Here is a 12,379-nt window from a genome sequence, read left to right as displayed (position 1 = left end):
GTGCTCGCAAATAAGTGCTCGTGCCAGCTCCTCCTTCATAAAACCATAATATCCCTGACCGAATTAGAAATGCACCTAAAGCAAGACTGTTTGCAAATCACTTTACTTCACATTTGTTAAACAAATATTGATTAGCACTGATGTGACTTGTACACCCTTCACCTGCTTGCTTAATACTACGCCATAGGCAATAGAGGTTCAGGCACAGGGTCACTCAACTTGCATGTGTTTTTAGTTGTTGTCTGCACAGTAACCGCCTTTTAGCCTTTTTTACTCCCACTACAGCACTACTTTTACTAACAGATTGTCATGCATGAATAGCACATTCTGAAAATTCCACTTGTTGTTGACATTACAACATTTACATATATATTACATACATAAACTTTTGAAACCCACTAGGTATTCATATTTGTGTCTCTCTGAGTGTGTGTGTTTGTCTAAGTTTGCACTCCACACAGCTATAAAAAACACGACTTTAAACTAATATTCACCGGGTGCTGTGTGAACAAACAAGTTACTTGCAAGTGTGCTAATATCTGGTAGTTTTAAGAGGTGATGATTCGTTGCAGTTATTTCCACAGGCAGCTGACCAGCTAGTTAACGACCAACTCTCGTGACCCCTTACCCCTCCCGACGATGCGACAGCTCATGGACTCATTTTTTTCTTTTTTTCTTGTTTATTTATTTATTTATTTTAATTCTTGTTGATTTATTTATCTGTATTTATTGTGTCATTTTTGTGAAATGTAGTACAACTACATACTGTGTACCATCGTCACTGAGTTTTGTGCTGCACCCTTTCTTCCGGCGCCTGAAACTATCCATCAGGGTTTCTTTTGGTGGTTTCTTTTCCTGTTGAACCCCACCCTCTTTCCTAACACGGGTGGTTAGCTTTTAGGTCCCAACTTGACTGGTTCCATCAACGTATTTCCGGCTTGGTATATATTTTAGCGCAATTGTGCTGCTACGAATTCGCCCGGCAAAATAAACTCAACTCAACTCAACTCAACTCAAGAAAAAATCCTACGAAGCAGGACCAAGTCTTTTGCCTTGTTGAATCATGTGTTTCCTATTGTTATTTCTTATGTTCGCTTCATTTTTTTGGATGTTTATTTGGTACATTTCTCCTCTTACTCTCTTTGTCCGTGTGAATCTTGCGTAAGATTAGTTGTTCATTTTCCAACGTTTATTACTCGCCATCTTTTTTGCCCTCTGCTACTCCTTTACAGTTTCTGTTTACTTTATTTTTTCCAGATTGTTTACTTAGATTACTTTATTTTTGGACATTTGTCACCACATGTTTAGTGACGTGTTAATGCAAACCTTCCCGTGTAAGGGGTGGCTGACAGGATGATCACGAGGTCTTTCGCTGCACCGCACGCACAATCTTTGTGGTAAAATCACTTATTTTCGTTTGATTTCAGGGCAAATAAACTAAACTTGAACCTGAAACTCGTACGGACAGGCGAACCTTTTCATTTATGAATGTAGTTGAAATCATTTTGCGATGTTTAACGATTTGCTGACAAGTTGGCCACTTTATTTCAACAATAAAAGTTCAATAAGCAATATGGTCAGAAAAACTATATCATTTTATAACGAACAGCAAACAAACTAGTCAAGTACACTAAAAACCACAACAAGGCATTCGCTTTACATGTGTTATACTTGGCTTGGTGAATATTTTAGCGCAATTGTGCTGCTACGATTCGTCCGGCGAAATAAACTCAACTCAAAAACCACAACAAGGCATTTTTAAAGCTAAATAGTGACTAAACGCTTTGCATGTGTCATACTTCAACCGATTAAAAGTTTAATTTGGTCTGTAGTTCAGGCGTTGTGTAACCCTGCTGTTAACGCTTCAGTTAGCCTAATGAGACTGGATTATCTGTCTCAAGTCTAAACTGTCGTCACAAACTAAAATCTCATTTCATACTTAATCAAGCGTGAATTCACTTTTACGCTTATAGACCTCTGTGCACTACTTCTAGTTTAAATTAGACGTAAACTATATAGCAGGGCTATGGCCCTAAATACTTACAACCTTTAACACACCACCTTCTGATTTCATTAAATGCAATGTAAAATTATACAAATACATACATTCCCAAAGTCAAAAACATAACATAACATAAACATCACATAAATTTGAGGAAGTTGGGCGAGGCCTATATATACTGACGCAACTGGGCGCGGTCTTTATATCCGGTTGCCAGCTTGCGTCATGCGCTTCTAACTTTACACAATACAAAGATAATACACGCGAAGTTACAAGAGATGCGATAAAGAATGCGTCAGTTATTCATTTTTGAAATGCATGGTTTGTTTCTTTTAACAACGCAAGCCTAAACGTTTCCTGTCCCACCCGAGCAAACCGAGCCATATCACATCCTTCTGCCGTTCGTCTGCTATTTGAGGCATGACGGAACTGATTGATTGTCTGTGTTATTATAACACCATGGTTAGCAAATGGCACCATGTTGCATTACGCAACACCTGCAATAGGGGTAATATTGTTTTTGTTTTTTTGTTTTTTTTAATTTTTAGTAAATCAGCAAACAGTTCAAACAACTCTGCATGACCAGGGCTAAATTGACATTATTCGATTTATAACACACTATCTGCAGCAATAACAGGATTAATTTTAGAAAAACTGCTGATCTATGGAATGTACAGCGGCTCTTTCCAACCCGGGTAGACACATTTTCCGTTGTTCTCAAACATATAAGTTTGAATTTCCGCTTTTAGTTGGGAATCCACCTGTGGTTTTGGTCGGCGACCAAGTGATGGGAAAGTTATAGGTTTATTTTGTCTTTTACGAAGTATTTCTAGATTTTGAGCCATTCTGTCCCGTCCGTAGTCTTCAACTCGTTTCCAGAAGGTTTTGTTGAAGTAATCGTACAGTGCAATGTCCTGTAAAAATAAAAACGGTTGTTCTTCAAACACCACAATTGTACATCTTCTAATTTATACAAACTCACAAAATCCACTTTTAGTTTGTTCCGAAGAAGACATTATAAAAAAAAACATTTTAAATTTACTTCGATTTCAACGATTTTTAACGAAAATCAAAACAAAATGAAGTGTAAGTCAGAATAAAAGAAATATGTCAACACACTTATATATATACGTACAATGTTGTAAAGCTGCTCAAAGTTTTTCTTATCCTCTTCATTTTGTAACGTCTTTTCTTTGTAGTAACGTTTGTTACTGTGACGAACTTGATTCAAAACATCCCAATCAAAACAAAGCAAATCCTAATAAAAAAGCAAGTGTTGTGTTTTTTTGCGTTTGATGTTGCTTTTAGAGAGCCTTTCAAATTATATTTTTTCATTTATAAATGCTTCGAGCTGTTCAAGTCATTACTCATGAAAGTCAACTTTTGGAAAAGGGCTAAATTTGTGTGGAAAAATTAGGCACCTACGCTTTACGACAATGATATTTTTTTATTAAAATTATGACTTCTGGTCGATGCACTTTTGTCCAAGTCTTGAAATCGAACAATATTCTTCGAAAAAAATAATTAACTGCGGACTGAACATACGATTTCGACCAACAAACCCACATCAGCACAGCTGATAATAAGAATAAGCAGATAACGGCACTCCAGTTTGTTAGGAGTATCAGACGGAGGATTGTGACATAGCGAACCTTTAACAGTATTAAAGACTCGTCAAAATATTCCAGTAACATTACTAGATCCATGTTTTTATCCAATTCCTGTATTTGGCTTTCAATCTCATTGACGTCCTTTAACATCGGATCTATTCCCAAATCATGGGATTGATAATTTCGAAATCTGCGTAAAACATCTTTACATAGTTTTCAAATATTTTATCTTATACTCTCAGAGTGATATAATTTAGAAACAAGGTAGGAAATAGCCTATTTTTAACGTTTTACTTTTTCACTACGTTTAAGTTGATAACCACTCGTTTATACTTTAATACCCAAGTAATTAGAAAATTATATCCATTTTCTTTTTTTCAACAACCGGGTCGTTAACGGGTTGAGACAAAGTGAAAAAATACCTAAAATAAAAAGGAACTGACGAATTTAACAAGACAGCAGCTTTTGACAAAAATTTTATAGGATCCATCTTTTCACCCTGTTGAATGTATACAGTCGGCATTCCACCGCAGTTGAGAGTTCGCTTTTCCCAATCGGGAAAAAAGTTGTACGCCGAAAGAAAATGGTTCCATGGTTGGCGAATGATTGTAAAATATCTGCAACAATCAAGCAAAACTAAAATTCGTTACAAGGGCGAAATGGGCTTGGATGAGTAAAGGTTTTCCATCTAACAAAATATTCGAATCACGCGTATATTCCTTTTCAAATCTATTTTAAAACACAACACCTTGTCTCGGGATGAAAACATTTCTTCATTTCTTCTCCATCAAACCTTAAATGGTGAACATTAATGGAAGCGTTTTTTGGAAAACGAAACTTGCATTTAAACCGACCAGGATATCCTCCAACAAGATCTTGAGGATAAACGTGGGTTGTAAACTGCAAAATGTCGTCATATTCTCGTATTGATTTTATTATCAGATATTGAAAGTAAACGTTCCAAAAAAAACTTTCTAACTTTTTACTCATTGTTCTTGGTTTATTTCGACAAACTTTGTGGACCACACCGAAAAAAGTGTGTACAAACGGTTAAAAACAAAGGAAATAGAAGTGCTTTATCAAGATTCCTTTGTTTGTGTATTAATGCTAATTGTTGTACATACCAAGCAACATGCCTTTGAAATTACTATTATAGCTGACAGTAATTAAAACTGGAATTTTAAACATTACCCTCTAGCCTTTAGTTAGTTTTCTTAACTCAGTCTGTTGGGAAGCGCTTTAGTTTGTTGAGAGGCCTATATCGCGTCACCAGCTGCACTGGTGTGACTTTATCAATTAAAACTTTGTGCGTTGTTTCCAGCATGTTTGTAGCACTCAGTATATCATTTTCGGTAGATAATAACGTCTTTGAATATAAATTGTTTAAATGAGGGCCATAACATCGAGGTAACCCCGAAAAATCAAAAAACAGCAATAGTAGTAGTAAGATGTCCCGTACGATCTACAGTTCCGTGCAAGACATCCGGTTTCCTTGAACTTGACCTTGAAAACGTCTTAAGACTTCCGCAGGAAGTCTTGGTTACGTCTTGGTTTCCGACTTCCTCATCTTGAAGACGTCTTGTACATCAGGACTTCGCCTTTCTGGAAGATGTCTTAAGACTTCCGAAGGAAGTCTTACCTTGTGCCCTTTCAAGTGTTTCCGACTTTTCTTACCTTTGGGGGCAGGAAGTCGTGACCTTCAGGTGACGTTGCTAACCCTAACCTCTGCAGGTGTTTTTACGTGGAATTCCAAAGGAAGTATCGTTTTGTGAAAGACTTGCGCAAGTCCAAAGCCTGAAAGGTACCGCGCAGCTACCTGTGTGTGACCTTGTTTAACCTTGAAGGTACCTGTGTTCAGGTGTTGTTGATCTTGGTTTAAGACTTTTAGTTATTTGTTCTATGTAGGAATTGCTTTTGTGTTAATTCCTGTTTTCACAGAACATTTGTTTAGGTTTTGACGTAGTCAAATATATTTATTAATTTATTTATTTGTTTGTTTGTTGCAAGAAAGTGGGTCATGGCTTTAAACAACCAAGACAGTAAACCGCCAATAGATGGCGTGCGTCATAGACTTTTTAATCTGCGTTTCTATTGTCGTCTGCCAGCTGTCGAGTTTCACTGGATGAGCGAGCGCGCGCCGTGCTCGATTGCGTGTCGCATGAGCGGAGCGTCTCGTGCGCGGCATTAAACGCGTTTTATTTATTTTCAAAAGTATTTCACAACAACAACGCGCAATTACATCAGCTTTTGAAATAGGCGTTGCACGAAGCAATCGTTTGCACGGTAATTACTTGAAAAACAGTCTACAAAATCGTCAAGCGATATGTCACGCGCCATAGTCATAAGAAACAATCTAAGTCAAAAAATGTTTTTCCACGTGTATTTTATGAAAATCACACACTTATATATACGAGCATAGAGAATACATATGTACATTGGAATAACCCATGCAACGCAAAGACAAAATAAACATACATTAAAGAAAACACAAACAAAAAACAATTACCCTGACATCAAACTTTACAAGTGTACCTTCAAATATCTAAAGGATCAGTTGAAATACCATCCGATTTAATTTTTCGTTTGCAATACAAATAGGTTAGGCCTTTTTATATTGGTTATAAGTAAACATTTTTCCGTTTCTAAGCATAAAACCATTGTTGCAGGCAGTAAAATCGTTTTGTGTTTTCAAAACATCTAAATACAGTGCCGCCAAAAAAAATCTTTACATTCGGTCGGCAAAAAAAAACTTTACATGTAAATTCTGCATAAGTTCTTAGCTTACTGTTTCCGCCAAAAGCATTGTGTTGCAAAAACGCTTCTAGTTATGTCATAAGCTACTGTTTGGCTACACTTCGCCGCAAAGCCATTGCTCTGCGTGCCTAATGTTGCTTTACAGCTTCGTGATTAGTAAGGTCGGTGAAATCACACAATATTTTTTATTTTCCCGAAATTTCGAGGTCTTGCAAAAAAATTTTCAAGCACTAAAATGGGTCGAAAAAAGATGCAAATGGAAGAAAAATCTTGTGCCTTGACTTTGTTAAAGAAGGGAGATTCTTTGATTGCTGCACTAAGCATGGGCTTCTTTGCTGCCTGGCGACAGGGTAGCTTAAGATCCTTCAAAAATCGATGACGATTGTCCTGTTTAAAACGTTGTGGAGAAGCTCAGGGTGCTTGTTTTTGTAAATCAACGGCGGTTATAGATGGGTATGAGGTTACTTCACACTTCAAAAGCTTATCCGTACTTGGCGAAGTCTTCTTAGGTGCGCCAGAACCTGACTTTCTCTTCTGAACCATCCCGTGTGGCAATTACGCCGCTGACCTTTTAATTAATAAATTGCCTCTTTTGAGACCCCAAATATCTCTGGCTACAGCAGTCACAGAACCTCCATTCTCTAACAAAGTCAAGGCATAAGGTTTTTTTTTCCATTTGAATCTTCTTTCGACCCATTTTCGTGTTTGAATAAAATTTTGCAAGACCTCGAAACTTTAGGAAAATAAAAAATATTGTGTGATTTCACCGACCTTACGAATCACGGAGCTGTAAAGCAACATTAGGCACGCAGAGCAATGGCTTTGTGGCGAAGTGTAGCCAGAGAGTAGCTTATGACATAACTAGAAGCGTTTCTGTAATACAATGCTTTTGGCGGAAAGAGTAAGCTAAGAACTTATGCAAAATTGACATGCAAAGTTTTTTTTTGCCGACCGAATGCAAAGATTTTTTTTGCCGGCACTGTAGTATTGCCGTCGCAAATCATCGATCTTTCCTTTACCCCAAAATTATTTTTTTCCGGTTTTCTATTGTCAGCCGAAAATTTCAGTTTGCTTTGCAGCATGATTGCATAACCATAAACCATTGTAAGCCACGTCGGTTGCAAAAACAAAGTCGGTAAAGTGTGATTACCCCGGGATTTAACCCTTACCCCAGCTCCAACTCTCGGTCTAAATCCTTATACCTTTGATAAAAAAAAACACAGCACGGCTTGAATCTTAACCTTCAAAGCGCCTTGTTTTCAGGCCTCTCAAAGGGCTTGGCCACAAATCTGTCATATTGCTTGTTTGTTTTTATGTCAACGGTAGGTCAAGATCTGTACAGATGTGGTGGGGACAAAAACAACCCAGCAACTGATTAACAGGATTGCAGTCGGGTGCTGTACGATTATAAACAACGTTGGGTTGCTTATGCCGTTTGCAAACGAGTTGCAAATAAAACCCTGAGCTGCGATCATAAACTTGACAAAGTTAAAACGTGATCTATTATTGTGTGTAAACCTATCAGTGATGCTGAAACCGATAAAAGGTCAATCCGCTAGTTCCCATAGCCAAACCCGTTTTTTGTTTTCGCGTGTGACAAAAATTTTACAATTGCATTTTAATGAAAAATACTGATTAGAAAAAATCTTTTGCAGAAACGCTGTCAAACTGATTGCGAAACTGCCTTTGATTAGGGTTGAGTTATCCGGATAACGGTTAACCGAGTAGATTTTTTGCTATCCGATATCCAGATATTTTGGTCGGTTAACCGGATGACAAAGTAGGAAGTATTTTATCAATTTTAGAAAACCATACAATTAATGTGCAGTGAGAGAGATGTAACGAACGATTTCCTGTCTATCCAAATGTATTCACTTAGTTTTACCGATTACCGCTGGTAAATCGATAAAAGTATGTTATAAATGAAACGCAGTTCAAATAGCTATTGCACGTATTGTAAGATGAGAAAATTGAAATATAGGCCCAGGACAATTTTTAATAGGGCAAAAGCCCTGTTTGTGACCTTTTTTCGCTCGGAAAATGACCATAAAAGGGCAAAATGTGAAATGATTGATGTATCGTGCCGTTTGAATACATTACAGCAGCAATAAATACTATAAATGCGTAAACTTGTTAAGTGCTGGACAAGTATAAACACTGAAACTAAATTTATTCTACACTTTTATGCAGTTCTAATAGACTTATTATATCTGGGTAACCTTACAGCTAGATTCAAAATATCCGTTGTTCGAATAGCAGAAATTATACATATCGAACTTAGCCTACTTGTGATGCGTTTAAGTGTATTTGCCTGTAGAGACGTGTTTGCAATCGTGCTTCTTCCACATAACAACCGGGAACGGATTTAAGTCCACCAATCAATTGATGTAACCGTTTGTTGCGGTCGCGCTATGTGCTGCAATTTGTTTACACAAATGCAAACATAGTAAAAAAGTTTACCACCTACAAGCTTGAAGCTGTAAAATAGTTTTGATTGCACCAAATACAAAAGGTAACAAATGTTCTCTTATCCGTTTTAATGCGACAAAAAACTCTTAATTTTTATTGCAGTCGGGTGCTGTACAATTATAAACAACTTTGGGTTGCTTATGTCGTTTGCAAACGAGTTGCAAATAAAACCCTGAGCTGCGATCATAAACTTGACAAAGTTAAAACGTGATCTATTATTGTGATTACAGAAATGCAAACATAGTAAAAAAGTTAAGGGTTACCACCTACAAATTTGAGCTGTAAAATAATTTTGACACACTGAAGACAAAAGGTAACAAATGTTCTCTTATCCTATGAAAAAACTCTTAATTTTAGCATGAACTAATACGAACGCGCTAAAGCCAAACTGGTTGATACAGAAGAAAGTGATCTGAAAGAACACCTACACTTTATTTTTAAAGTATTGCATTGCACATGCAAACAACACATCGTTTTACTTTTATTCACACAAATTAACTTTTTCACCAACATGTACTGTTTAATGAAAGATCGATATTTTTCGAAACTAGCAAACAAACAAAAAACGCCTCTACAGACGTCCAAAGCGTGACTTTTCAGAATCACGTCGATAAAGATAATTTTGACATCTGTGTGTGTTAGGCTTCTATACCATCGCTTTTTCAAAAAATCTTTTTTGGTCACAAAATTGTGTATTTAACAGTAAAGCCTACACATGAAATTGCCGGCGTGCATGAAAATTTGGATCCACCTTTGTGTTAGTGTGTTTCTAAATTATTCACAACAAGTTAGGAAGTAGTTATTACCCAAATGTATTGCCAACAAAAATGTTGCTACTTAGTGCCACGTAAATTCCACCCTTAGTTCAGGGGAAAAACTAAAAGAATTTGAAAAAAATTCGTCCGCAAAATGTGAATTACACCTCGGTAATTTAAGAAAATTTGAAAACTTTTAAAACCATCACAATTTCTTCCTAACCGAAGCATGTAAATGTATTATTTTACTACATTGTTACTCAGCCAATAGCCTGAACCGTACCCGAACCCGCGAACAGTGTACAGTCAAAATTCATTGGGAGTTAGGCCATGAAGATGATGGATAGAATGAAAATTAAACGAAAGGGGATTTGAACCAGTTTATAAAACCAGAACAAAACCCGAATCCACAAACATAGATTTATTAAAACCTGAACCGAACCCGAAACCGTAAAAACAAAGTGAACCAGAACCGAACCTGAACCGATATGACAATCGGTTCGATTCCCTGTTTAAGAATGTTTTTGCAAATTATTTCCGGACTCAGATTTTACGCGGTATTTTCGGACATGTCCGGGAAACTTCGGATGTCTGGTAACCCTATGTTAGTGCAACTCTATGCTTCGTTGCGTATTCTACACGTTTTTTTATTGTTACGTCGGCGCATGCGTAAGTTATAGCGAAATTACCCGGACATGTCCGAAAAAAAAAATTCAAGCCGGTCCTAGTTTTTGTATGTCACAGCTATGTCCGTTGTTTGGTAAGTAAGGAAGTCGCGTAAATATTGTGGTGTAACATGAAAGAACTGGCGTATTGTTAAAATCTGAACACTTTGGTTGGTATATGCTGTGCATTATGGTCAGGGTTTTGTCTTTTACTATGTCTGTTGTTTGGCGGTCATCTTGATAAGGTGTATTGTTGTCTTGGGCATAGCCATCACGAATGTGCTTTCGGTATGTATCTGATTGCGGCTATGTGGCAAGCGATTGCCTGTTAAGTGCACACTTGTGTTACTACAAGTGTTTCTGCACGTTCTATGACGTTAAAACGGTATTTGTTACACGTATTTGATTTGGTCACAGCTTTGTAACTATAAGCGAGATACCTCTTTGGATCATTTTGCTAAAGTTTATAAAGCGACAGCTATGTGTGTGTGTGTGTATGTGAAGACGTTTACATTTGAAGAGGTTGGTGTTCTGTCTTTGTATTTGTCAAATTAAAAGCATTTTTCAAAGAATCTCTACGCACTTATTTCCAATGGCCAACCTGCTTTTGTTTGTTTTCGTGGACGCATAAACGTATTAAATGCTTGTTCATTACATCCTCGGAGCATAAACTATTCCCCAACTGAATAAACTTTTATAGACATGACTTTAGTGAAGGGGGGCAGAAATTGACTTGTACCAGCATATTTGTTTCTTCTCTTGAGAGCCCTGTTTCCACACAATGGTGCAATCGTAAGAAAATGTGATGCAACAATTGGAAGAGCCGGTTCAACTATAAATCGAACTTTTCATGTTCTGTGCGACGTTTTATGAAGCGAAATTTTACAAATTTAACCTGTAAAAAGTGTAATTTATTGCGCTTCTTTATAATCCTTTTTCATAAATGTCCAATTTTGAGCCTGAATTGCGTTTTTCTTTCATTGGAATTTGTAAATTCAGCTGTAATCTTGGTTAAGCTTCGAACAAAGTTGTTTTAGCATATATCTGATAAAGTTTCAGCCGGTTTCCAGCAATCCTGTGTTTGCCCGCAATAAGAACTTGGTCGGTTTTCGGTTATAGTAAAAATTCGAGCTTGCGCGTTGTTATATTTAGATTGGCTAATCGAATAATATTGTGTTTCTTTACATTGCATTGATACCCTGGTTGTGTTGTGTGTGGAGCGGGGAGAAATGATGCAATCAAATACCAGGGGCATGTTGAGACCTGACCTATCAAATTTACGTGTCATTCACCACAAAAATATGGCCCAAACAGAATTTAACCACTTCAATTAGATGACTCAAAAAGTTTTGATTTTTCCGGAAAACTAATTTTGCAGTGTTACGTTTTTCACTCTCAGGGATGGCTACATGACCCTAACTCGCGACATGGAACCAATATTAGCAACCCTAAAGTGACACAACACGTCCGGTAAAATTCGCCTCTGTTAGTTATGTAACAAAGAGATAACGTCGTTTACTGTTTAGGTTCAATTCGGCAAATACAGCTTTGGCGGAATGCATAGCGTTTGTTTCAAATACACTTTTCAACAACCGAATTCATGCGGTTTTATGCATACGATTGGAGCAGGTCTCAACGTGCCCCTGGTATTTGATTGCACCATTTCTCCCCGCTCCACACACAACACAACCAGGGTATCAATGCAATGTAAAGAAACACAATATATTCGATTAGCCAATCTAAATATAACAACGCGCAAGCTCGAATTTTTACTATAACCGAAAACCGACCAAGTTTTTATTGCGGGCAAACACAGGATTTGCTGGAAACCGCTGAAACTTTATCAGATATATGCTAAAACAACTTTGTTCGAAGCCTAACCAAGACTACAGCTGAATTTACAAATTCCAATGAAAGAAAAACGTAATTCAGGCTCAAAATTGGACATTTATGATAAAGGATTATAAAGAAGCGCAATAAATTACACTTTTTACAGGTTAAATTTATAAATTTCGCTTCATAAAACGTCGCACAGAACATGAAAAGTTCGATTTATAGTTGAACCGGCTCTTCCAATTGTTGCATCACATTTTCTTACGATTGCACAATTGTGTGGAAACAGGG

At 37.1% G+C, this 12,379-nt stretch overlaps 1 protein-coding gene across 2 annotated transcripts in view; it reads right to left on the bottom strand.

Moving 5' to 3' along the window:
* Window positions 1-2,048: 2,048 nt before the first annotated feature.
* LOC145217463 (galactosylceramide sulfotransferase-like) overlaps window positions 2,049-12,379 on the bottom strand; it is a 20,412-nt gene continuing 10,081 nt past the window's right edge. For both annotated transcript variants that reach the window (XM_080084733.1, XM_080084734.1), the window contains exons 3-7: window positions 4,361-4,512; window positions 4,035-4,229; window positions 3,655-3,802; window positions 3,138-3,260; window positions 2,049-2,916 (exon numbers count right to left, since the gene is read on the bottom strand). In XM_080084733.1, the coding sequence (XP_079940859.1) occupies window positions 2,665-2,916; window positions 3,138-3,260; window positions 3,655-3,802; window positions 4,035-4,229; window positions 4,361-4,512 (870 nt within the window). In that variant the 3' untranslated portion in view covers window positions 2,049-2,664. The remainder of the gene's footprint in view (window positions 2,917-3,137; window positions 3,261-3,654; window positions 3,803-4,034; window positions 4,230-4,360; window positions 4,513-12,379) is intronic.

Source organism: Phallusia mammillata, chromosome 3 (genome assembly GCF_965637545.1).
Source record: "Phallusia mammillata chromosome 3, kaPhaMamm4.hap1.1, whole genome shotgun sequence".
In the NCBI taxonomy this organism is placed as follows: domain Eukaryota; kingdom Metazoa; phylum Chordata; class Ascidiacea; order Phlebobranchia; family Ascidiidae; genus Phallusia; species Phallusia mammillata.
Note: the sequence above shows the minus strand (reverse complement) of the source record. Positions and strands in the feature narration are given on the sequence as shown.